The following is a 26,377-nucleotide window of genomic DNA, read 5'->3' on the forward strand; positions in this document are numbered from 1 at the left end:
GATCCCACATGCCGCGGAGCGGCTGGGCCCGTGAGCCATGGCCGCTGAGCCTGCGCGTCCGGAGCCTGTGCTCCGCAACGGGAGAGGCCACAACAGTGAGAGGCCCGCATACCGCAAAAAAAAAAAAAAAAAAAAAAAAAAAAATTCGGACACATTGTCCACCAAAAGATCTTTTTTATAATTGATTTTAGATGTAAGAAGCTTCTTCTTAGGTATAATTCAGAAATAGAAATGTTGCAACTTCTAGGGTCATTTAATGTTGTTTCTGAAGTCAGGATAATTCTGAAAACTCCAGGACTTGTGATTACATAGACCAGGACCTTCTCAATGTCCCTGAAATCAGAGCTTCAGGCTTTGGTCACTTTTCCTTTGCAAAAGACAGTTATCAGTACTTAACTGACCTAGACAGAGGGGAGAGCGGCCGTGGTGCCTGTGCAGGAGGAGGGAGGGCTTTCTGCCGCCTTGGTTGATCTTTCTGTACTTGCCCTGTGCGCACAGCAGCTGGATTTGTGTGCCTGAGATGCTCTAAAGTGGCCCAATGTCCTTGAAGTCATCCTCTCACTATTCTTGGCTTTAACCAGATCTTACTAGTGACCGATGTCCAGTGTTGGCTTTAAAAGTAAAAAAGAGACTGGGAACAATTGGTAGTGTCCGTATACGAAAAAAATAAAGTGACTGGAAAATAGATCCTTTGCCAAATGCAGTTAGAACTGTTTACCTTGGACTAGGAAGGGCAGAGGAAGAGGTTATTTTATGGGGATGAGTGATAAACTCTTTTCTTTTTTCTAACTTTTTGGATGCAGATGGGGTACAAATAATATTCTCACTGCTGAGAATCAAATAAAAGAAACTGGGCTTGATTTTGCAACACAGAGATGTAGAGCGAATACAAGGAAAAAATCCCAGTACGTTGTTGGACAGCAGTCCTTAGGGGGCTTGGTTTTGTTTCTTTTTCTGGAAAATGTAGAAGAAGCAAGGCACAGCAGGGATGGTTTTGCCAGAGTGGAGCTAGTTCATATTTACTAAGTACCTGTGAACTGGGACCTTAGTAGGACCCTACAAAGGCCAGAAAATATATACTCCCTGTTCTCTGAAACGTCCTGATTTTAGGACTAATTACTCTGATTCTTTTCATTTCTGAAAGTTAAAGGGATCATGGTAAAGTGAGTGGGAGGGATGTAAGCCCTTGTCCTGCCTTTGCCATTGACTAACTTGCTGACCTTGGACAACCCACAGCTTCCTCACGTGCCATGTGTGATGACAAAGGCCTTCCTTCTTACTTAAGTTATTGTGTCAAATAAGAAAAAGAAATGACAGTGTTCTATAGGATGTTCAATGTTACACAAATATAGCAACTGTTACTAATTTGGATAAATCATTCTTTAGACCTTGATCAAAGGTATTTCCAGCTGAAAGTGTTGACCAAAACTGATTCCCAGATTTGAATTTCAAAACCTGTGAAAATCCATACATTCGAACATCCTCCTGTGCCTACCCACTCACCCCTCAGAGAGTGTCCACCGTGGGGCAGTCAGCGTGGCAGGCCCAGGGACGCAGGGAGGGATCGGGTGCAGCGCCGGCCTCAGGAGGGCACAGAGGACAGTCAGGAGAGGAGACTCACACAGGGAACTGCTGTGCCACACAATAAGTGCTCTGATCCGACCTCACTCACTCAAGGGCCCCAGATCTGGCCTTACGAGGGCAGAGGGAAACTTCTCAGAGGGGCTGGGTGCCAACCCAGGCTCGAGTGATAGGACTTGGGCGTGTACAGAACAAGTGAGGTGGGGAAGACCCCAGGCCAAGACTCAGAAGCAAAGGAAAGCTGGGCGAACTCGGGGAACTGCAAGTACAGTTAAAGGAGGATGGGCGGGCGGTGTGCAGGTTAGCCAGGAGCGACGTCCAGCTGGCTTCTCTGCCCGGCTAACGCCTTCCCTCAGAGCAACAGAGAGCCATTGGGGGTTCAAGTGGGGAAGCGTGACGATCAGACTGAAATGCAGACACCTCACTCTTGGTGCAGTTCCGGGGGATGAGTGGAGGGCAGGGCCCTCACGAAGACCGGGAAGGAGTGAAGGTGGCCCGACCAGAAGAGCTGGGTGACCAGGGGCTTACATGATGCTGTGAGCTGGGGGCGCGGGCACAGCGGGTTTCAGAAGGGGAGGAAGCAGGAAAGGCAGGAGGCCTAGGTCAGCGGGTGGGCGGTGAACGGTTCCTGGGGACGACCCTGGAGAAAGGGAGCTGGGAGTGAGTGGGGGTGACGTCACTGACAGTGAGGACCCAGGAGGCTTCCCCTGCAGCTTCTTAAAAAACTGTGGTGAAACACACAAAACATAAAATCTACCCTCATGATCACTGGAAGTGTACTGAGAGCAATGAGTGTATCGCGTACCAGCACATTCCCCTGTGTTGTGCTACCACCACGGCTGGCGGCGTCCATGGGATGTGTCATCGTCAAAAGTGAAACTCTGGGGACTTCCCTGGTGGTCCAGTGGCTAAGGCTCTGCGCTCCCAATGCAGGGGGCCCGGCTTCTAACTCTGGTCAGGGAACTAAGATCCCGCCTGCTACAACTAAGACCCGGCACAGCCAAATAAATAAATAAAACAAAACAAAAAACAAAAAACTGAAACTCTGTTCCCGCTGAACACGAACTCCCCACTCCCTGCCCCCCATCTGGACCCTGGCAACCACCTCTGTACATTCTGTCTCTATGAATGTGACTATTTAAGCTCCTCTTATAAATGGAGTCTCACAGTATCTGTCCTTTCGTCACTCGCTTATTTCCCTGAGCACAATGTCCTCGAGGTTCATCCACAGTGTAGCCTGTGTGAGACTTTCCTTTCCTTTTAAGGCTGAATAGTATTCCTTTATACATACTCTTATCCCTTTTAAACTTTTGACTATGGTCCATAATAAAAAGTGTATTTGACGTCATGACCTAGTACACATGTATTATGTTACTGAAATAATATGTTATTAGTATATGTTATCATATAATAACATACATGTCTTTGAAATAAACATTTTACCCCCAAACTACCCTTCCTACATGTGAAGTACTCTGATATTTTATTTCTATACTGTTTCTTAAAAAAAAAAAAAGAATCTAGTCACAATCCTCCAAATCAGTTTCCTGACACACTAATGGGTTGCGATTCCCAGTTTGTAAACAGTTGGTCTGTCTGACACTGATTACCCAGGATGCCAGCAAGGCTTGGTGGAGTGGAACATTAGGGTTTGGTGCCAAAGCCGTCAATGAGTAAGGAGGGGTGGAAACCAGCTTTACCCATGTGTCTTCATGAACGGCCTATAATTCCAGCACAACCTATCAAGCAAAGGTCCAAACTATTAGTTTATTTCTGGTGTAAATAGGGTAATTCATGAATTTGCTGCTTTTTTCCAGTGGTCACCAGCTGGCATGGGTCTTTTGCTCTGGTTTATTCACTGCCAGTGGCCATTCGAATCCACTTTTCTATCACGGGGGAAAGCCAAGTAAACTGCCCTTCCTCATACCCTTGGACCCGTGCCCCCCACCCCCGCCCACCTGATCTGGGAAACGGGAAAGTGGGGGGTGCGGGGGGGTGACTTTGGCAGCAGGTTACTGTGGCCTCTGGACCCTGCGGGGCTCCCAAAGGCTCCAGCTGTTGCACAGCTGCAGGAAGGATCCCCTGAGGGAGGGGCACTGTGCAGGGGAGTTGGTAGGGGGGTCAGCCTCCAGGATGGATGCTGGGGGAACGCCTGCCAAGAGAAGAGAGGAGGGTCCCAGAGCAACGAACATCAAGGGTCAGGGCTCCCACTGTGTGTCTTCACGATGCTCTGAGAAGGCCCTGGGGTTTCACCACTGTCTCCCAGCCATTTCGGTTAAACACTAAGTGCCAGGAGAGCTTCGCCCTCCCCACCTTATTAATTAGCTAATCTCTGTGGTACTCCCAAAGGATGAGGTCAGAAATATCCCCATCTCCATGGCAATGAAAACATCAGTGGGGATGGGGGGGAGAAATCAGGGGAAAGTTCACGTATGCATCAAAGTTCGCCGAGCACCGCTGTGTGCCGTGCGCTGAGTTAGCTGTGAAGATACAATGTGGACAAGCCGTGGCCTCTTTTGGACGTGGACCGAAGGGGGTGACCAGACCAAGGACTCCGAGTTATGGACGTGGACTCTGCAAAGTTCCAGTGGGGAGAAAGAGCCGGGCTCTTTGACTTTTCAGAAAGTGGAATTGAGGCTGTTCATGTCAGAAGTAAACAGCTGCTCAAGAGTGGAACCAGTCAAGGGTTTGATGATGACCTTGGGTGATTTGGCCAGAGAGACTCATAGAGAACCCTAGGACGCCTCACGACTTGGGCTGAGCCATTTGAGCACCAAAATATATCTACAAAACATTTTGAGCTGGAGAGTCAACTAGATAAGAACTTAGGATTTTTATAACATGACTATATTTGGTGACTTATTTATTCAGGGTTCCGTTTTGTCTTTGTAACTTAGTGAGGTCAGTACAGTGGGCATTTACTCATCCTAATTCCTCTATCCCATCCCACTGCCTTTCCTTGATAAAGGAACTGAGGATCAGAGGGTAAGTAGCTTGTCCTGCATTAACCAGAAAAAGAACCAGGACACTCCTGCCCAGACGAGAGCTCTGTCCACCACCTCAGGACACCTCTTCAGGTCCAAACTCTTCTCCTGCAGAGCCTTTGAGTGCTGGCCCTGCTGGAATGAAAGAGTTGGAGGAAAGGACAACGCAGGATGCCGCAGCGTGCCCCTTGGGCGCCGAGAGCTCAGTCCTCTCCCATGCATCCCCCTCCCTCCCCGGGACACACTGGCTCCGTCCCTCTGGGAGGGGCCCTCAAGCACGGAGTGCTGTGGTGCAGTTGCTTTGCTGTCAGATTTATGGGTTAGAATTTTGGCTCTGGCATTTGCTACCTGGTAAACTCGGGCAGGTTTCTTAACCTTTCTGAGCCTCAGTCAAATGGGATACTAATAAGCACCCAGCGGGATAGTTTGTGCAGTTAAACCTGGCTCATGGGCTGACGTCAGGTATGGGAGAAGGAGTTCAAAAGCCTCTGCCGTTTCATCTGAGGGCCCTCCCTGCCCTCTCTCTGCTGAAGGCCCTGCAGAGATTACCCCCTGAACCCAGGGCGTCCCAAACACTAGAGACCCTTGTTCTGGGATCCCAGGGGCTCACAACGTGGCCTCAGGGCATCCTGTCCCAGTGAATCACCTCCTTCAGCGGTAGCGCTTTCCCAGCCCTGCAGCCTGGCTAACTTACTGCAGACCAAAAATAGCTCCAATGAATGGAACTCGGGTCCCCGGAAGTCCACAGCCATCCCTGAGCATGGAATTCCAGAGCAGGAAGGACTTCCCGGGGTCTCGCACTCACCCCCAACCCTGACCCCAGGCAGACACCCCGCGGTGGAAATCTATTAAAACCTTGAGCACGTCAGGAGCACTTGCTGACTTCTTGCTAACTTCCTTGACCTTCCAGCCCAGCTCCCCAACCTGCCTGCAAGAGCTCTCCGGGACAGGACCAGCCGCGTCCCACCAGGCCTCCCCTCCCCTTAAATGCTGATCATCTCAACCTCTGTGCTTTGCTTGCACAAATCTTATTTTTCATACTGAGTTCACTTCTCACCTCTAGACCGTCGCTGAGGTTTCGTGGCCCCTCCCCGCTTCGTGGGGAGCTGGGATGGGTGGGGACGGGGCCCCATCTGACAGTCTGGGACAGGTGCCAGCAGCCAACATGCTCCTGACCTAGGAGGCGGGGAAGGGAAAGCTGACAACCATGGACGCAGGTGCCCTCTTCTTGGTAATGCGGAAAGGCACTAGTATTTTCGTGGCCAAACAAGTCCTGGAGGGGAACCTCGGGGCAGAGGGTGGCACGACGCGGGGGTGACGACTGGGCGGGAGCGGGGAAGGCAGAGGGGGCCCTGAGAGCGCCAGCGAAGCCAGGGTTCCAGGAGGGGAAGTGTTACTTGGCCCAGAAAACCCAGGTCCTGCCTTACTTCTTTATCAGACCTCACTGGAGGAGACCTTGGTACTCATTAGGCCAAGGGATCCTGGCTACTCACTCATTCAACAAACATTCACGACCACCTCACTGGGTTCGGAGTTGGAAATACAAAAGTAAAATACACAGCTTTCTATCCTAAAGGAGTTAGCTGTTCACAGGGGGCTTCTCTGAAGTGAACAGATGGCTCATCCGCTACAATACAGGCAAGTACAGGCCCTACAAGAACACAGGCAGGGAGGCACTGAATCTACCTGAGAAGGGGGGGTCAAGGAGAAGCTTCCCAGAGGAGGTGATAACTGTGCTGAACTCTGGGGGTGAGCCTGTCCAGGAAGCCAGAGGGGGACCCCAAGAGGAGGGAGTAAGCCGCTCAGAGGCCCAGGTCTGGGGAGAGCAGGGTGGGTCAGGAGAGCGGCCTGGAGCTGGGCGTGAGAGCAGGGCTGGGAAGGCAGGCGGGGCGGGTCCCGGAGGTGATGCGGGCCACTGCCTGCAGAGGTGATGGGGGCCCAGTGCGCCGGGGGCCTCGGCCCCCCGCCAAGTATGCAGCCCGTACTAGAGCCCAGGTTCGGGAGCAGCGGGCCCGTGGCGCGGCGCAGGGCAGCTTAGGGGGGCGAGGCTTCCTGCCGCACACGCACATGGAGACCGCCACGCTGAGGTCTGGCTGCTCCCCTGTTCCTGAGTGGGCGTGCAGCTGGAAGTAAGGGGCAGCCCTGCTCACGTGCAGCGACCAGGGGGCTGGAGGCCCGTGAGAGGCTGGGGAGGAGACGCCGCTGGAGTCCGGGCTCGCGGTGGGCTCTGCTGGGCCTCCCGTGTCTGACAGCTTTGCTGTCAAATTTCCGTCTTTCCCATCGGATTCCAAGCGGCTGGCACATGGTGGGTGGCGGAGCCTTGGCGTGACCGCCACTTCCTATTGCCGGGAACGTGAAATGACCGCCCCCCCCCGAAGCCGCCGCACGCACAGCAGCCTGCCGCCCCCTGCTCGGGCAAGTGCCCTTCCGTTTGCCTGCTGAGGTTGGGGAAGAAGAGGGCATGGCCGGGCATGGCCTTCGCTTTGAGTTTATTCTGCTTTGACCTATTGGGACAGCACCATGGTTCCCCCAAATTCAGGTAGAAAGGGAACACTTAGGACGAGACCCCTGGTGAGGCGCTTAAGGTAGGTGTACAGCTTGTCCTGCTGTCCAGGAACTGGCGGTCAGGCTGACTGTCTCAGGGGCGGGGTCTTAATGAGACAGACCCCGGAGCAGAGTGTGGCTCGGCTGGGCAGCCAGCCGCCGTCCTGAGGCCCACAGGCCAGTGGCACCGAGACAACCACAGGAGGAGAGGGATTCTAGACCCGAGGCAGCGCTCCCGAGAGCCCAGCCACCCCCCACCACCCTTTACTCCCCTCTTAGTGCCTCTCCCCGGCCTCCTCTTTCAATCCCTCTCTTTTCCATCCTACCCTCCGCCTGTCTCACGGTTCTCTGCACCCCGTTCCCCTTGCTGCTCTGCAGCCGGCTCGCGGGGCTTCCGTCTTAGTGGTGAAGGAAGCCGCTAAGCACTGCGAGTCACCCGGCGGCTACTCGGCGCTCCGTCCCCCAGAACACGGACCAGCACCTCCGCTGTGCACGGCCCCGAGGGTACCTTCCGCCTGCGGCTTGTGTCATTCGATGGGGCGCCTTTCACAATGTAAACGGTGCTCTTCGGAGTCACCTCAATTTCAACGTGGAACTCGAAAGCCTTCATAGCATCAAGTCTTTCAGGGGCAGATGTCGGCGCCTGGAGGAGACCAGGTCCTCAAATGGACACGGAAGCCTGAGAATAGTGTCCACATTACTGTGCTCCAGAGCCTTCTGACGTGGAGACTGTAAATCTCCTCCCCTCCAGCCGCACCACCCGCTACCCTCACACGACCGCAGCTGCGGCAGATTGCTGATCGGAACCCGCCAGGTACCATCCCGGCTCCTGGAGATCTTCCTGTTTGCCCCGTGACGCTCGGCTCCCCACTCTGCTCCCCTTCCCTGCCCACTCAGCTCAGGGACACCTCTCCTCGCCACTCCAAACTCCTTTGGAAGTCTGGCACTGTACCTCAGATGTCAAACCACTGCCCAGAAACAACGGCTTCTGTTAGGATTGGAATGAAATGCACGCATCTCATCCTTAGACAGCTCTGAAGGCGTGACTCGACCCGGCCCAGGTCTCTTACTTGTTTCTTCCTGCTCTTGCCCTCATCCGGCCCCTCAGCCCCACTGGTCACTCTCAGACTCACCAAGTTCATGTCCATCTCAAGGCCCTGCACCTGCTGTTCCCGCTGCTTGGAGGACTCGTCCCCCCGACATCCAGGGCTACCAGAACGGAAATCTACGAGAGCAGAAGCTTTGCTTTTTCCGTCTTTCCCATCGAATTCCAAGCGGCTGGCACATGGTGGGTGGTGGGTAACAACGCTAGATGAACAGTGTAAATAACACGCCACCTGGGACTTCCCTGGTGGTGCAGTGGTTAAGAATCCACCTGCCAGTGCAGGGGACACGGCTTCGAGCCCTGGTCCAGGAAGATCCCACATGCCACAGAGCAACTAAGCCCGTGCGCCACAACTACTGAGCCCACGTGCCACAACTACTGAAGTCCGCGCACCTAGAGCCCGTGCTCCACAGCAAGCCACCACAATGAGAAGACCGCGTACCGCAACGAAGAGTAGCCCTCGCTCGCTGCAACTAGGGAAAGCCCGCGCACAGCAATGAAGACCCAACACAGCCAAAACTAAAAAACAAACAAACAAAAAACACACCGCCTCGCATTGTTTCCTCGTGTGCCTGTCCTCCCCTGTAGAAAGCGTCCTGAGGACAGAGATCTGGTCTCGGTGATGCGTATCCTGCCCAGCATCCAGCCCGGGACCTCGAGTGGATGTGCTTTTAGAAATGTTTGTTGACACAATGAAGACAGAACGGGAAAGAGTCCTTTCCTACCAGGCGGGCTTAGCAGCCTCCACAGCAGGAAAAGAGTAACCCTTGCCCTCCCCGCTCATCCTGGGCTCGGCTGCCAGCCCAGCCCCTGGAATGTCGCTCCCATGGCAGCAGAGCTGTCCTCCACTTGGATTCCTTTCCCGCCACTGCCAACATCACTTTCTGAGCTGGTCGGACTCAGAGAAAGGGTATCTGCCCTCCTAGAACAGCACACACCTAATCTTGGGAGAAAACAGGGCTCTGCGGAGATAACTGCCTGATTTCAAGGTGAGCTCTCCTAGAAAGATTTACTGAGGCCATGACTGTGGCTGCTGCTTTTCAAAGCCCAGGCAGACGTTTAGGTGATAGAGTTAAATATTCCAAACTTACCTCATCCTCCCCCTCTCTCCCTCTCTCAAGGGGGAACATTCGGTTCCTCTTCCCCAACCCAGTCCTTCTCCATATTTGGGAATCTGGAACGGGCCCTAGGGGCACAGCGTCCCCTCTCGGTGTCTGCTGGGAGCTGTAGTTCCCGACGAGCCCCTGCCAGCAAGTGGGCTGTCCTTTCTCAGGAGGACGTCTGGACGCAGGGGCGGAAGGTGCCATGAGGAGGCTCACCTTCTGGTTTCAGGTCTCGGAAGCTGGTTTTGGTTGTGGCTCCGTCTCCCCACCTGTAAATAGGGATAATTCTCTCTCTTTTCCTACCTGCCAGATTGTTTGTTGGGAGGGGTAATTATCCAGCACTCAGTAAATGCTTTGAGCTCGTGCCAGCAAGGAGGGCTTTATGAATAAAAATTGCTGTCTTTAAAGAGGAAAATATTAACTTTGATTGCCTCATTGCCTTCACAAGCCAATCCTTTGCCTACATGTCAAAAAGATGCTGTTTCATTCCTTGTATGTGCCTTCCACCCACCCCGCATTTAAATAGTTTCCCTGCATCTCATTCCATTTTGTTTCATCATCCTTTGTTTCATATCCTCAAGAATAAATGCGCGCTTGCTCTCTCCTCTCTGAAAGGAGTGGATGAGTTAGACAACTCTGCCCTATGCTGAAAGCACAAGAAAGTCACGAAGAAGGGATGGGTTGGGCCTGCTCTGAGCTCCTCGGCTCATGCCTGGGTGTGGCAGCAAGCTCGGTCTCTGCGCAAGAGGCTGACCTTTGCTCCCTCTGAAGAAGGCGAGGTTTCAGTGCAGCAGGAAGGATTTTTGAAAGATCTTTTTTTTTTTCCTTTGGCCACGCCACGCGGCTTGCAGGATCTTAGTTCCCCAACCACTGTGGAGTCCTAACCACTGGACTGCCAGGGAATTCCCTGAAAGATCTTAGCAAGAACTCCCTTCTCCAGAGATTTGAGGGAAGAGTTCTGCCACCCAGCACGTTTAGTTACAGGAAAGGGACTGGTCCCATGCAGTGGAAGCAGCAGCTTAGAAGCAAATGGTTAGAATCCTGGCCCTGGGACTTGAGGCAAGTCATTCACCTCTGGCCTTGGTTTCCTCATCTATGAAGTGGAGACGACACACAGGTCCGAGTTTTGTCGAGTGCTGCCCGAAGGGATGCTCAAGTCAGAAACGTCTGGATCAGAATCCTGCCAGGGTCCACTGTGGACACGCAATCGGTCTACTTGACTTCTCTGACCCTCAGGCATTCTCTCTCTAGGATGGGGATCCCGAGACCACGTGAGGCCCCCTGCACAGAGCCTGGCGCTGAGGCTTCTCAGTAAATGCCGCTGTGACTGTTAGTGCCTTGCACACATGGAGTCGTGAGTCTCCACATGCACCATCATCGCACTGTGATTACTTGTCTCGTTTACCACCGTCTCATTTCGTGATGATCAATGAAAATAATGTAAAGGTGCTTTCTAAGCTGTAAAGAACTACACTTTACAACTTAATGATGAGGGGTGATTAGAACTGAGCACACAGACAAGGGCGATGGAAGCCCCAGAGGTCTCCTCCCGGCCCCAAGTTTCCACGGGATCAAGGAGGTACAATTGCTTTTTACTACAAAGAACTATAAGCACGTAAACTGTCACCAGGAACAGCAGGATTATTCATTTCTTGTTTTAGGTGTGAGTAGTACCATGTCCACTTGAGGAGTAAGAAGGACTCCTGTGCACACCGTACACCAGGTCACAGGGCAGCACAGTCATGTCTAATCATACGAGCACGCTGTGTTTATGGAGGGTGGCCATCAAAGGGTTAAAGCTGTCACTTATGGATGGTGGGATTTCAGGTGATTCTTGTAGTTTTTGGTCTTGTCTGGGTATGCATCATTTTAACAAAAACAGTTCAAAGAGCAGGTACTAAACAATCAGATTAGAGGTTGTAAAATGTGAGGAGGATCCTTTAACCCCAGAGAACGTTTTCTTAGGCGTGTCTGTGGAAATTACGCCCAAGGCCTGTGAAGAGAAGCCAGAGGGGGATGGAGTCCCTCCAGGATGGCCCCAGAAAGACAGGAAGGGACGCTTTCACGTCTGTTTACTTCCTAGGCTGTACCCACACAGCAGTTTCACCATCGAGGGGTAGGTCGAGCCTCCGGTTTTCCACCTCTGCTCTCTGCAATCCCTAGGACTCGAGAACTCACCCCTCCTTCATGCGACCCAGGGAATCACCTTTTGTCATGAGGGATTAGGGGAAGGGTGTGGTGAGCCTACCTAGTCCACTCCCACTGTCCCACTACATTTCAGAACCAGACGCACAAAGAACAAACTTGCTTCCCAGCAGGACACAAGATAGGAGGGACGGTGACGCACGCCTCACCATTCACGACCTTCTTCCCAGAGGACGCCCAAGGCGAGTCTGCGCAGGCTCCGGGGCAGCCTGTCTGTTGGGGCAGCCCATCCCCGGAGAGGACAGGCTCCCTCCTGTTGCCACAGACACTGAGGCTGTCCCCAGAAAGACTTCTCACCCAAGACTTCTCACGTTAACATGGAGCCAGAGAGAGGGCTGCCACGTCAGGCCCTGTGGTGGTGGAAGCTCACAACCCAGACTCGTGGACCGGCACCTCCTGGGGCTTCCTGATTACCCCCCGGAAGGGTGATCTTTCCTGCGCAGACTGATTTGCAGGGAAAGAGGCTTTTACAAAACCAACAAACTGGAGCTTGGCCAAGTAGTCCTGAACAATTTTTCAAATGAACTGAATTGTCATGGGTTAAAAAAATATGTTCCGACACCTGTTTTCCTCACTTTACCAGCCTTCAAGCATTCCACCTGGTGTCATTCTGAACCTGCCCCGGAACCAGATGCTGGGTGGGGTCAGCTTACCTGCGGAGCAGGGCACGAGGCTCGGGGTGAGGATACCAAGACGCCCTTTGAGGTTACAGTCTGAGAAAAATCATTAAGACAAATGCAAAGGCAAATTGCAATTCCTTTTGTTTATTTTATAGTTATTACTTTATTTCTTTTAGGCCCTGGACCCATGGGATAGTGTTGGGCACAGGTGTGTTTTCCTTGCTGTAGTCAGCTGAGTAAGAAACCCAATTTTCAGGCTGACTGAAGCCTCCAGGGTTGGGAGCGCTGCCCTTCTGCTTCTTTGGGGTTCTCACCACCCCTCTCTTTCCACTGCCCTCACCTGGGTCAGGTGTGAAATGAAGATTTCTGGAAATCCTCCCAACATTTCTCCTCCTTCCCCACTGCCCATATGCCTTCATCAGGGCTTGCTGACCCGAAATTCCATTTGGGGAAATAACTTCAGGAAATAATTTGGGACATAAAGATTCTGTCAGTGGTTCCCAGGCTTTTAAATACAAATGACCACTTTTAATTGCCCCTCCATCAACCCTCTTTTGGAATGTTTCTCTAGTAAATAAAATCTATTGATCAGTGACAATTGTAGCATCATCTCAGGTAACCATACAACCGAAATATTAAAACTATGTTGAGAGCCCCTCCCGAGGGCCCGCTGAAGGAAGCCACAGGTTTTGGGGACCAGAGCTGCTCTGGGGGGGGGATACAGGGAGGGAGCCCTGGGGTGGGGAGTGCTCTTCCCAGCAGGATCTGGGCACGAACAGCGGCCTTGGATGCTGAGACCCACCCCAAAGCACAGGGATCTCTGGGCTGGTGAGGAAACACTTCAAGCCAAGGCGAGGTCCTCTCTGGGGCAGAATGTCGGGGGCAGGGGTGCTGCATCCTTCCGTGGGTGACAGCAGCTGTCGCTTCCCCTTCCTGGCCTCAGTTTGGCTGTAGAATAACGCTCCTTCCAACCCTGAAATCCTATCACTCATGGTGACTAAGTTTATTCGATTATTTCCTCGGAAACACGGAAGAGAGCACTAGAAGGAACATTGCAAATCACTCACAGGCAGGTAGGCAGGCCGGGGTACCAGTATCTGGAAACACCGCCACGTGTCCCTCCTTTTTGGCGGGCTGCATTAGGGCCTGTAGCTCCTCAGCTTGCAGCCTTTCTCACAGTGCTCACCAGCGAGGGTACCTGCAAGTCTCGATCAAATGATGCAGAACAGCTCAGGGGAGGCGGGGTCCCTTGGAGCAGCGCACGCCTACCGCTTTGCACCATGCCAGATGCCCCCTGAGATAAGGAATGGCGCCGCTGAGTAAGGGAATGGCACAAATAACTGTAAGAAAATGCAAAGCACAGTGGGGAGTTTGAAGGGAGGAGTGATTAGCTTGAGTTGAGTGGGACCAGGGAAGACTCAGGAGGGCCCAGCATCCTTCCACCTTCCACGACAGAGCAGGGCTGACTAGTCCCCAGTGAGCAGCCGTTACTTGTTTCACATCAGGCCTGGTCTGGCATCGTGAAGATTTGCTCAGGCGAACCCTCTGGCTCCCGGGGTGGGTGAGAACATGTGGAAATTGGAAGGCAGGTCTGTGTGGGGGGCTCCCGGTCGCGCTGAGGGCAGATAGGGAGGAGCTATTGCCAGCCCTCTGAAGAATGCCCTGCCGTGGGCTCTGGTGAGAGAAGTCTCCAGTAGTTGTTCCAGCTTTGCCACTGAAACCATGAGTTTTGAACTCAGACAGTTTCTGAGCTTTAATTTCCCATCTAGTGATAGGAATAAGAATAATATACCTGTATTGCCTTGCTCACAGGTTTGCTGTCCAGCTCAAACAGGGTGAGAGCACCTTGTACAGCCAGAATTACGTTATCAGCTGAGAAAAAACACTCGAGCCAAACTGCCTTACTGAAGTCCCAGCCCCCCTCTGCATTCCTGTGTGACTGCCCTGTTGCCTTGGCTTCTACACCCACAACTTGGGGGCTACAGCAGGGCTGCTGTCGCAGGGCTGCTGGTGATTAAGATGAGGTGGATGTAAAGCACTTGGAACAGCGCCCGGCACATGGTTGATGCCGGAGCACCAAACTGAGCCGGCGTTCCTACGCTGTAAAGTACTGCACGGGGTGGGGATGACGACACTCCTTAGACACAGAAGCAAAGTGAGCACTGTGTGTGTGCCTGGAGAGGAGGAGACGGGAAGCAGAGTTCTGCCCTGAACTCCAAGTCCAGGCTCTAAAATGAACCATAAAAATGCCATCTAACTGACGAAGGTCTGGGGCCCGTGATCGGCCTGGAAAAGCATCATCTCCACCCTGCCAATATTTATGTCTTTGGCTTGCTTCTAGCCAAAGTCCACACCAGGCATGATCCTACTGCCTGCAGGGCTTCACCACTGGGGTCCCTGTACAGAGGGGCTCTGGCTGGACGAGACGTGCCCAGAGGGGCAGCTAAGGATGCTGCCTATCATCACGGAACGTAGGGCCAGCTTGGAAAGGGCAGACTCGACATGTGGGCATCTGACCTTTGTAAGGTCAAGAGTCTGATTCTGGGTCAGAAAGTAAGAGTACAGGACTTTGAGGTGGAATTGGATTCTTTCTTCTCCTTACCCACCCCCAGTTATCATCTCATCTTATTATCAGCCTGAACTATTCCAGTGATTTAAAGCATTCTAGGGACTCCCCTGGTGGTCCAGTGGCTAAGACTCTGCGCTCCCAATGCAGGGGGCCCGGGTTCAATCCCTGGTCGGGGAACTAGATCCCATATGCCACAACTAAGAGTTTGCATGCCACAACTAAAGATTCCCGCAATGAAGCGGGAATGCAGCAATGAAGATCCAGCAGAGTCAAACAAATCAATAAATGTTTTTAAAAAGGCATTCTAGGCATTGTCACATGACCTCTTCTGACCTTTACAACCACCCACATGGCAGGTGTTGGTGTCAATGTCCTCAGATGAGAAAACCGAGGCTCAGAGGACTGGCCTGACTTTTCAGAGGCCCTCGGGATTCCAAATGGTGTAGCTCATCTCCCAGACCAGAGCCCTTTTCGCTATGGAAACACGGACTCATCACTTGCTCAAAGCAGCCGAGCAAATCCACACCCTCAGGACACTTCTCAGGCAAGATACACTGAGCACCCGACAAACAGAAGGGAGAGTGGCAGGTCCCAGAGCTTGGGTGGGCTGGGGGATGGCTATCAGGTGGGTTTTGAGTCTCATTTACTAGTTTTCCCAAAATGAAAGCATTCCAGCAAAACAAATATTGAGATGGGTCAGGTCTTACAGATCTGAGAGAACTGCCTTGTTTCCACTCATTTTATCCCGGGGGAGGCTAGGTGGCTTCAAAGCCTGAGTCATGAGCCCCTGTTCACTCTCCCTCAGGTGGAATACATTAGGACTGCCACGTCTTAGGCTGAGAAGTTCTGGGTACGTTCAGAAGCGGGTGAGGGGTGGGGAGTGTCACAGTGCTGGTGTTCAGGAATCAGTCGGCAGGCACAGCAGTGCTGAAGTTGTGTGGTGACAGACAGATCACTATGTGGTCCTGCATAGTCAAAGATTGGGTGAGACACAGAAATAGAACACAAGCCTATTTTTATATGACTTTTTGCAACCTCCCACTTCCTTAAATATCCTGACCTCATTCCGGCAGCCACAGCACTACACCTGCTGGCAAGTTGGCTTCTTTTAAGGCTGTGCTGCCATCTCCTGGAAGGGCCTGGGCATTGCAAGAACGTTCTCCTTAGGGATGAAGGGAGGGGCCTTTTTTAGGCAGCAAAAGCTTGGAGGTGGCACTTCCGGAGGCTGAGGTATGGCTGTACCAGCCTCAGCTCGCCCAGGCCTGGTACAGCCATGTTCTGATGCTACTACTGCTTACCCGATTTTTCAGGGAAGATTTCTAAAACCAGCTCTGAGAAACAGGTTTTTTGTTTGTTGCAGTCCAATAATTATGCCATTACTAATGATCTTCATTAGCTGCTGTCAGACTTGAGGCAGAACTGATAGAACATGTTGGTAACTTCAGCCTTGAACTGATCCACACTTTCCTCTGGCCTGCGTGCCTCTGGAGTTCGCTGTGTGGGAATGAATACTGCCTGGAGTTGAAGAGGGGTTTAAGGTGCACACTGAGTATATACTGGTCCCAAGGGCAGTGACCCCACCAACGGAGGCCAGTCCTGAGCTCAAGGGCCACATTTTCTCTCTGCTCTGCTCCAGCCTTGGCTTTACTGTTAGAAAACAAAGTTAGCTGTCGTCCCTGTTGTCACTCCCAAGCTCTCTTCTGTATTTGGTTTATCTCTCCTTAGCATTTATCACCACCTGACATACGACTGTATGTATTTCACTTGTTCATGTTCAATTTTGTTTCCTTTCACCATATGGAAACTCCGCAGAGGCAGCTATTTCTGCCTTTGTTCAGTGGGACCCTCAGTGTTTAGAACGAGGCCTGGCACTTAGGAGGTTAGGTGTCTGTGGAATAAGTGAGTCCTGGCTTTATCACCTTCTACGGTTATGGCTCCACACTTCTCAACCGCAGAGTCTGATGCATTTAATGCTTCTGCCTCAGCTTTCCGGGAGGACTTTCTGCAGAGAGCTGAGGGCCCGGGCTGCTGACCAGGGAAGGGGAGGCCGACGCGGGCAGGTCCTGACCCTGTGCGTAGCCTGGTCCCTCTCATCTAATCACAAGCGGACCCGCTTCGAGAGACTTCAAAGGTAGGAACTGGGAGGAACCGAACTGAGGTAACACAAACCTGGGAGGCCCCCAAAAGCCTGAGTGAAGCACAGAATATAATAATAAATGTCACTTATGTGTCTGTGTACAACCACCTAATAAATACTATCGCAGCCGTAACGTATGGAATACTTACTCTGTCCCAGTGCTTTACTGCAAACTGCATTACACACTGTACGGCTGTTTTCCACGAGCTCTCTACTTGGCCTGAGGTATGGAGTCTCAGTGTGGACTCACGGGGAGCCGGGAGGGAGCCCGGCGGAAGACGGCACACAGACGCCCTTTCCCGCCCGCTGCCCGAGATGCGTCCCCACAGCAGGTGCCGGAGAACCACGCCTACGCCCGCACCCCGTTGGGCCTCAACTCCAACAGCCCGCGGCTTCCGTCGCCGGGCTTCCTCCAGCTGCCACGACTTCCGGGACGCGGCATGCCGGGGCTTGTAGTCCGCAGTTCCTAGCTGCGCCGGGAGGGCGGCCGCTTCAGGAGCCGGACTACAACTCCCAGCGTGCCCTCGCGCCGCCGAGCCCCGAGCGTCGGTGGGGGCTGTGCGCGCAGCGATGTCGCTGGCCGCGTTCCCGCACCAGTGCTGGCGGCTCTGCAGCTAGAGAGGCCAGGGAGCGGCCCTCCCCGGGCCGAGGGTCCCAGTCCTTGTCGTGGGGCCGGGTGTCCAAGGACGCATTGCTCTGCAAATCCGAGGGCGCCAGGCTGTCCCGCGCCGGAACCGCAGGAGAGCCCAGCCGCTCCCCGCTTTCCTTCTCGGGGCGCGGCCTCGGGGAGGCTTGTGGGCCAGGCTGTGCGTACTCTCCCTCCTCCCCAGGCCGCACCGGGTACCCCGCAGCCCGCAGAGGGCGGCGGCCTGGCGCCCGCCCATGAGGAGTGACCCAGCGACTTCCGCAGTCCCCCTGAGGGGGCTCGGGGGGCCCCTGCGGAGCAGCGAGCCTGTGCGCGCCGCTCCGGCGCCGTCGGCGGCCGCGCTTCTACTGGAGGAGGCGGCCGACCTGCTGGTGGTGCACCTGGACTTCCGCGCGGCGCTGCGCACCTGCGAACGCGCCTGGCAGGGCCTGGCGGAGGAGCCGGCGGGCGCGTAAGTGCTGGGCTCGGTTCGCCTCCGGGGGCGGTGGGAGGGGCGCCAGACCCCAGCGCTCCTGCCGTCCGGTCGCTCACGCCAGCCTTATGCCGTCTTTTCTCGCGGTGACTCTCCGGAGGCAGCGGCTCACCTTGTGCGGGTTCTCCGAGGAGAGAACGAGGCGCTGCCCAGTGAGGAGGAAGCGGTTGAGTAGTGTAACGGGCTTAGGGGGACCCACAGCCAGTTCTTTCTCCCTGTTCCAGGGTAGAATGCCTGACGGGAAGATAGAATTGAGTTGTTAAATCACTTAAGTAAGCAGGTGGCGAAGTCCTCTCCTAGGCGCACCCCTCCCCCGAGCGCTCTCACCTTGGCTGATAACTGGGTGTGTTCTGGTCCTGTTGAAGGATCGTATCAAAGAATCGAAATCTTGGTCCTGCCTTGCTCTTTCTGATGCTGCTAGCCTCTCCGATAGCTGAGGGCATCATTTCTCTGTGGGTTGTAGAGTTGGATTGGGCCGCAGTAGGGAGGGGGTAGAGTCCCCAGAGAAGGATGGATGAACTGGGGAGCCCTGGCTGTGTGTTGAGGGGTCGGTGAAGGCTTGTTGCAGTAAATGCTGAAGGCTGTGATTCTGGGTGCTGCCCTCAGGCGGAGACCTTGCTCCTGCGCCTTTCTTCACTAAGCAAACTCTTAGCTTCAGCTCTCTTTCCACCCACACATTTGTGCTGCCCTTTGACTTTTTCCCCTCGGGAGTGAACGAACCCTTCCTGTTTGCTAACCCTGAATTTACCTGGATGCAGGGATGTGTGTTGGGCAGCAGCCTCTAGGTTTGCCTCTAGGTTTACAGGAACTTTTAGCTCCTGGGAAGAGGGCAGTTTTCTCTTGTGTTGGGGCCCATGAGAGTGACGGTAATGGTGAGGCCCACTGGAATGTCAGTGGCGAGGAGAGAGGAGATGGCTGCTGAGCTGGGAGCTGGCGAAGAACAGTCTCAGGGTGGAGGTGGGAATGGCAATGCAGGGGAACCACTTCTGGACTTGAATTGGCTTTTCTGCGGACAGCTGCTTGGAGGTGAAATGCTCTCTGTGTGTTGTGGGGATCCAGGCGCTGGCAGAGATGGATCGGTGGCAGGAAGTGCTGTCCTGGGTTCTTCGGTGTTACCAGGTTCCTGAGAAGCTGCCCCCCAAAGTCCTGGAGCTGTGGTAAGTCCTTAGGTCCTTACTGCTTCCCCACTGGGTCAGTGCAGAAGCAAGAGGCTTTTCCTGTCCTCTGCCGATGCAGCCCTGATATCTCCTCTTTTCCCTTCCATACCATTTCCCTTCAGATCTCATTCTTTCCCTGTCCCGCCGCCCCCGACTTCAAAACATAACGATAAAAGATGTGGAAGGAGGAATTTAGGGAGGGGGAAGGGAAAAGAGGAAGGAATAGGAGACGAGCAGTGGGGTGACAGAAGTGGGGTGTGTCAGAGCTGAGAGAGCTTCTTGCTTCTCCTAAGAACTCTTGGTTCTTAGCGTGTCAGCATCCTGTAGGGAAGGGCTGGAGGGCCGGGGGTCGGGCTGGGTAGGAGGAGTGTGGTGGTTATGAGAAATTAACAAACTGCGAAGAACTGACTGCTCTTTTTTCGGGGCTGGATTATTTGGGGCTGCAGTGTTCTTTTATACAGCAAGATGCGAGAGCCTGGAGCTGTGCTGGATACGGTCAGTGCTTGGCTCCAAGATGCTGACAACCAGGGCCTTCCAGAGTACAGAGCCTTAGCAGAACTTCACCTGCAGCGGGTGCTGCTTCCTCTGGGCTGCTTGTCGGAGGCTGAAGAGCTGGTGGCGGGCTCTGCAGTCTTCAGTGAGAAGCAGCGGCTGGACGCACTTCAGGCCATTAGCACAGCGAGGCAAGAGCAGAAACACGGACAGTCCGGCTCCGAGGAGACCCAGAAGCTAAACCAGGAAGGTGAGACGTTGTCCTTCTTTTTGGCCTCTCTACAGTGAAGTAATGGGCTTTCTCCTGAACCTTGGAGCAGTTCTTTGTATGAGTAACTTCCAGATCACAGAATAAGAGACCTGTTGAGGTGCTTAGAAAGCCCAGCCCAGACCCTCGGAAGTTGGCAGTGAAAGGTGGGTGGCGCAGTCCTCAGACAGAACCTTGGCTTTTGTCTCCTGACAGCCACCTTCTCCTTGGGGTCCTGTCGTTAGGTCTGCCTCCACGGTGCTGGCCTGGGTGGGATGTTACTCCTTTAAATGCTGGCCCAAATGCAGACCCCGCTGAGGTGTAGTTGGGGATAGCCAAAGGAGAATGAACAGCTGACATGGTAACTTGTTAGCTCGACTTACGGCATTCAGTTTGGGCCCCTGCCCTGCCTCCTGTGTGCCTTCCCTTAGCAGACCTCTCGCTCAGGGTCTTCTTCAGGGATTGACGTCTGCGCCGTTTCAGGGCCAGCCAGCTTCTGCCCAGTAGAGTGCAGCTCTATAAACGGTGGAAACCGCTTCAAGACCCAACACCGTGCACCTGGCTAGCAGCTGCAAGGGCGCCCTGCACGGGCAGGGATGCAGGGGGTGGACTTAAAGGCCCTCTACTCCGGACTCTTCCCCGGTCCCTGAAGCCTCTTCATCACCTTTTCCTCAAGCGATCGTCTAGTCTGTACATGAATACTTTCAAGGACAGAAAAGTCCCTGTCTCCTGACGCAGCTGGGGACAGTTCTTTAAGGAAGTTCTTCCCGAGGCTGAGTTTAACGTTTCCTTCTGGTAGTTTCTAACCCACTGATTCTTGCTTTTTCTGTTGGTAACACGTAGAATAGGCCTAATCTGTTTTACATGAAAGGCCCGTTAGGAGACTGAAGTCCTGTTTCCAAAGCGTTTTTCTTTCTGTGCTTTCTTTGTGAGCATGGACCTGCTGAGTTAGGATCACTTCTTTGCAAACAGGTTGTTGACTTCAGGGACTACACATGACCCCCCCAGACCCCCTGCCTGTCCACTGCCTGGGAAGGAGGAGTTCAGGGCTGGGAGGTAGTGTTCATGTTTGTACTCACGGTCCGAGACTGGAATTCTTCACTGTACCTATTAGGTGCCCTTTATTTTCTGCATTCATTGATCATCAGGAACTATTGCTCTGTGTAACTCTGTGCATACGTCTTAGGCCAAAATGCTGTAAAGTAGTCAGGCTATTAAAGAAGCACCAGACGTGCCAGGTTTCCCCGGCTGAGTAGACGTTTCTGTCAAAGTCCTCTCGTAAGGAGGTGGTAGTCTGGTGATTTAGTCTGTCCTTAAAGCACCTTTGGAGCTTTTGGAACTTCCTTTAGAACCACTTTATGAACTGCATGAGAAAGCCAGTCTTGTTACCCTTTTGCTCGACTTTTATAATCAAGCTCAAAGCTCAGAGTCAGGGAAGCTGGTTCTTACCCTGAAGTTATGCTCCGTCTCCCCGGCCAGGCTTCTCCTCCCACAGGTTCCTGTCACTACTGACGTTGCTTCACCAGCTTTGGGACTCTGCAGTGAGGCACTTCTTTTCCCTGCCCTTCAGAAAGAGCCTCCTGGCTGCCTTGCTTCTCTGCCTCTTGGTGGTGAGGTTTGATCCCGGTGAGTGAAGACGCCTCCCGCCCTCCTGGGGATGGGGCGGTTGACAGGGGCTGGCCCTTGGGAGCCCTCCTGGGGGTGGAGGTTTTCCCTGCTCTCTTCTGCAAGGAGGAGTTGGTGGACCCAAGCAGGAGCCAGCCCTGGAGAAAGTCCACTCTGCCCTGTTGACCCTGGACGTCCAGGGGTGAACTCTGAGGAGAGCCTCAGAGTTAAAAAAGAAAAACTTCATCACAATGTGTAAAAACTTTATGTTAATTTAAAACATATTAAATTGTAGAAATACAATTACAATAGAAAAATATATATAATATTTTAGAGAATATGGAAAATAGAGGAAAGTATAAAGGAGAAAACAGAAATCACCCATAAGCCTGCCACTGTAATGGTTATACTTAGTCTTTCTCTGGATATAGATGCAGTTTTCTGTGTCATTAAGTATTCTTTTTTTTTCCTTCTAGTTTTATTGAGTTATAATTGACATAGAGCACTGTATAAGTTTAAGGTGTATAGCATAATTATTTGACTCACATACATCATGAAATGATTGCCACAGTATGTCTAATGAACCTTTATCATTTCATATAGATAAATAATTTAAAAAAGAAAAAATTTTTTTCCTTGGGATGAGAACTCTTAGGACTTACTCTCTTACCTTCTGTATCTAACACACAGCAGTGTTAATTATATTTATCATGTTGTACATTACATTCCTAATACTTATTTATCTTATAACTGGAAGTACCTTCTTCCAATTGCCCATCCCCCTACAAGTATTCTTTAAAACATGGCTTTAGGGACTTCCTTGTTGGTCCAGTGGTTAGGACTCTGCGCTTTCACTGCTGAGGGCCCGGTTTGGATCCCTGGTCAGGGAACTAAGATACCGAAGCGCAGCCAAAAAAAAAAAAAAAAAATGTGTTTAAAGCTTTACCTGGCTGAATAATATTTCAGATTACAGGAACTTCCATAATTGATTTTACAATGCCCTGTCGTTGAACATTTTGATGGTTTCTTACTCCGTTTTCTGCTGTGCTCTTTGGTGAGGGTTAATTCTTCAGACCCATAAGCACTGGGTCAATGGTTAGGTGCTCACTCGTGGACTTTCCTGTGTCTTGCTCTGTGTGAGTTATGACCTAATCTCTACTCATGAATTTAGTTTTAGGATTATGTAACTTTCAAAACTGAAAGGAAAACTGGAAACCCTTGTTTCAGTCCTTTCATTTTCTTTTTCTTTTGTTTTTGGTTGAGAAACCTAAGAACCAGAGAGAAAAGAGAAAAGATGACTCGAGAGTCACACAAACGTGTGTCTGTTGCTCTTGACTTAGCCTTAGATCTCACCCGTGTCCGCCTCTTCCCTTTTTCTCGCTCAGGAGCCGTTTCTGCACAGCTCAGGTTGTCCCTTTGACCCCGTGGCTGAACACTGAGCAGGAGTTCCCTCTGAACAGCTCTGTTAGGCCTCAGGGAAGCTGAGGAGAGTTTGTGTTCATTCCTGTCCACCATCTGACCTTTGACTTTGTTCCAGAGGCTTCGAAACTTTTTTGTGGTTCTTATGAGTCCTTCAGCCTCATAAGCCCTGGTCTCCTGAGTGGGTACAGCAAGGGGCCGTTTGAGCTTCTTCCATCAGGGAGCCCCGGCTGTGGTCCCACCCTCAGGACAGTCTTGACTCAGTGCAGAGGTGGTGAGAACCCAGGGCTGGGCTGCAGTTAGAACTCGGCAGAGAGGATGTAAAGAGGGTGGACTATAATGGCTTTCTTAAAAGTAACATTTTTTTTTTTTTTTTTGGCACGCCTTGTGGCATGCGGGATCTTAGCTCCCCGACCAGGGATTGAACCTGCGCCCCCTGCATTGGAAGCGTGGAGTCTTAACCACCAGACTGCTAGGGAAGTTCCAGTAACATATTGCTTTTTAAGAAAGAAAAAAAAATCAATTAAAAATCAGTAATTCAAATAAGGAAAAACAAACGAAAACAAACAGCCAACTCAGCTCTCATTCAAAAGAGGTGGATTTTACTTTTATTTTCAATATAATTAACTTATGATAAAAATAGGTAATACTGTCACTTGGCTCCAAATTGAAAAGATACAAAAAGGAATGTCGTGAAAAGTCTCTTCCCAAATTCCTCTCCCCAGAGGGGGCCACCGTTAACCAGTTTTTTGTGTATTAAAAAGTTAGGTTAAAACATAATAAATTTGGATCTTTTTCTGAGCAAGCTAGAGGTCACTGTAATCCAAGTGAAGAAAATACATCCCAGAGTCTATATCCTGGAGAAAGGGACATTCTTTCCTGTTGGGAGGGGAGGAGGGGCACCAGCATGGGTCGCTCCCCAGGTGGGAGAGTTTGGGTGGGAAGGGGCCCACTGACTCACCTCTCCCTGCAGCTTCTCCCGCTTCCCTGCCCTTCATCTACAAGCTGGCTCAGATCTTCCATCGGATCCGCAAGGCCGTGGCTTCTCCTCTCCGCCGGCCTCCCGTCCACGACTGAGTGGTCTTCCTGCTCACCTTGACCGCCTGGTCCCCAAGGCTGCCGGACAACAGAGCCAGTCGTCCACGGCAGCCTGTTTCTTGCAGCTGGATGGGCCCTGCCAGTGCGGCCAGCCTAATTCTAGGAGGAGCTGACCTGGCCCAGGCACTGTATCTTGCTGCCTGAATGCCCTCCCCTTTGCGCCCCACTTTGGCCGGCTTGGCAGGTGGTGTGGAAACAAGATGCACAGCCCTGCAGAGGCCCCTTGCACAGGAGGGGTTTGGGAAAGGAGAGTGCTTTGTCCTTGAAACATTTCATCTTCCTGCAAAGGCAGGGGTTTGATTTTTCAGGCCAGGGTGTTCATGAAGCTGGAAGTTCAGAACAAGGTCCTGGTGGAGGGACTTGGCCTTTCACTTGCTTGGAACACTTACCTCTGAAGGTCGCCCCCAGTGCAGGCCCTCCCCGTGCAGGGTGAGGGCTCCACAGTCTGGTCTGGTTTACCACTACCCCTCCCCGAGGTGTGCAGTGGGCCCATCTCTGCTCAGACCAGACATGGCTTCCTGAGCCCCTGGTGCACTTCTCACTGGGTGAGGGGATCTGGCCTGGTGCCTCCTGGGCTTCAGCTCAGATTTCCAGGTTGTCAGTGGCCAGGCGGGGCTCTGTTACACCGGTGTCTCTGCCCTCTCTCCCTCCTGTCAACTCCTCCCCCTGCCATGCGGTAGTTGCGCTTCGCTCGATGGTTGTCTCACCAGGTTCTGCCTGCATCCCTGCCTCCTTGGCACACGCCTTTGCTGGTTCCCCCCTTCTATGACCTGTTATTCTAGTTATATTCTATTGCTTGTATAACACACAAGTGTTTCTGCTTCTGTGACCATGAAAAGTAGGCCAGCCTCAAAGGCTGATGAGCTGAAAATGGAGCGGGGTAGTCAGGTGAGCTGGAAGCATGTGTGGAGGGGGTTGGGTGGAGGGAGGCTCTGCAGGCAGCGAACGATTTTATTCCTATGCGGGGAGGAGACACTGGGGCCCTAGCGGTTGAACAGCTGAAATGTTTCAGTGCTTCCTGTCAGTGGCCACAAGAATCCTACCTGTTTCCGTGTGAGGACATGCCGTCGGGTGGTGGAAGGCCTGGGAGGTTAGTCCTAGGGTTGGTCCGCCGAAGCTAAGAGTTAAGAGCCCTGCGGAGAGGAAGGGGGGCGACCGAGCTTTGCTCTCTATCCTTCAGGATGATTTTTAAAATCTGGTCCTGTTCACACCCTGGATAAAACTCTTCAACGGCTTCCCCTGGCCCAAGGGTAAAGCACAGGTTCTTGCTGTGTAGGCCCTTGGGCACTGGTTTTGGCGGACACCCCTACTTGGCGTGGGGCCTCTGATCCAGCCCAGCCCCCCATGGTCTTAGTTTTCTGAGCACTGCACCCCTCACACCGCTGTGCCTTCTGCACCTGCTGCGCCCTCTGGAGGCCCAGCTCCCCTTTTGCCTGGTGAGCCCATTCAAGCTTCCAGACTTACCCAAGGGTTGCCTCTGTGCATCCTTTCCTGGTGTCCCCTGCTCCAGGCCCCTGTTTCATGTGCTTTCTGTGTGGTGACCCCATGGCCTCGTGATTGTGGGGTTCTGTGGCCTCTCTGAAGCTGGGGAGTGTGGCTCTTCACAGTGCTGAGTCGAGGGTAGATCCCTGCCCTCCCACTCGCTGGCTGTGTGACTGTTGGAAAGTGATTTAACCGCATGTGTAAGTTGGTTCTTCCCTCACAGGGACTTGGGTGAGTGGATGAGCCTCTGGTGCGGTGTTAGCACATCTCCTGCTCCGGGTAAGAGCTCCCACGAGAGGTAGTTGTGTTCCCATTGCCTGGCCGAAGGCCGGGGGTTAGAAGGTGTTTAGAGGCATTTAAAAGAATAAGCGGATGTAACTGACATGACGGGAGGCCTCTGCCACAGGTGCGTGTGGGTTTGTGTTGTGGAAGCCCCGACTTTCCAGCCTCTTCTCTCGCCCCGGAAGCCCCCATGTGGCCCTGCTCTAGGCCTTGAGGGTCTCTGCTTCCTGTCTGTCTTGAGCTCCGCAGCCCTGTTTGGCATCCAGCCCTCCTAGTCAGACAGGCACTCGGCCCTGCTGCTCGGGTGGCTCGGGCCGTTTCTGAGGGTGCAGCTGCTGCTCTGGCTGGTCCTCAGCTCTGGGCTTGACGAGGTCCGAAGCGAAAGGAGAGCCGCCTTGTCACACCAGCGCCTGTGGTGACCAGTGAGGTCGCCATGAGCTGCAGATGGCCTTTGAGCCCGTGAAGTGTGGCTGGTCCATATGGAGATGTTCTGTAAACGTAAAATACACGCTGCTTTCAAACACATAGAACTACAAAGGTGGAAACTTGATAATTTTTATATTGATTGCATGTTAAAATGACAATCTTTTGGGTATATTGGGCTAAATAAAATCTATTACTGAAATGAA

General features: G+C 52.7%; 2 protein-coding genes across 2 annotated transcripts; one reads left to right on the forward strand and one right to left on the reverse strand.

The window, feature by feature from the left end:
* Positions 1-4,512: 4,512 nt before the first annotated feature.
* Positions 4,513-17,732, reverse strand: LOC132530030 (uncharacterized). Its single transcript, XM_060167085.1, has 5 exons — positions 17,568-17,732; positions 16,998-17,462; positions 9,534-9,586; positions 5,623-5,741; positions 4,513-4,700 (listed from the first exon to the last, which is right to left on the reverse strand). Exons 1-5 carry the CDS (start codon positions 17,730-17,732, stop codon positions 4,642-4,644), a joined length of 861 nt encoding a protein of 286 aa, XP_060023068.1. The 3' UTR covers positions 4,513-4,641.
* Positions 17,410-26,377, forward strand: PEX26 (peroxisomal biogenesis factor 26). Its single transcript, XM_060164510.1, has 5 exons — positions 17,410-17,945; positions 18,983-19,123; positions 19,570-19,865; positions 21,342-21,488; positions 23,860-26,377. The coding sequence occupies exons 1-5, from the start codon at positions 17,731-17,733 to the stop codon at positions 23,961-23,963; spliced, it is 903 nt and encodes a 300-aa protein (XP_060020493.1). The 5' UTR covers positions 17,410-17,730; the 3' UTR covers positions 23,964-26,377.

Source organism: Lagenorhynchus albirostris, chromosome 11 (genome assembly GCF_949774975.1).
Source record: "Lagenorhynchus albirostris chromosome 11, mLagAlb1.1, whole genome shotgun sequence".
NCBI classification, from domain to species: domain Eukaryota; kingdom Metazoa; phylum Chordata; class Mammalia; order Artiodactyla; family Delphinidae; genus Lagenorhynchus; species Lagenorhynchus albirostris.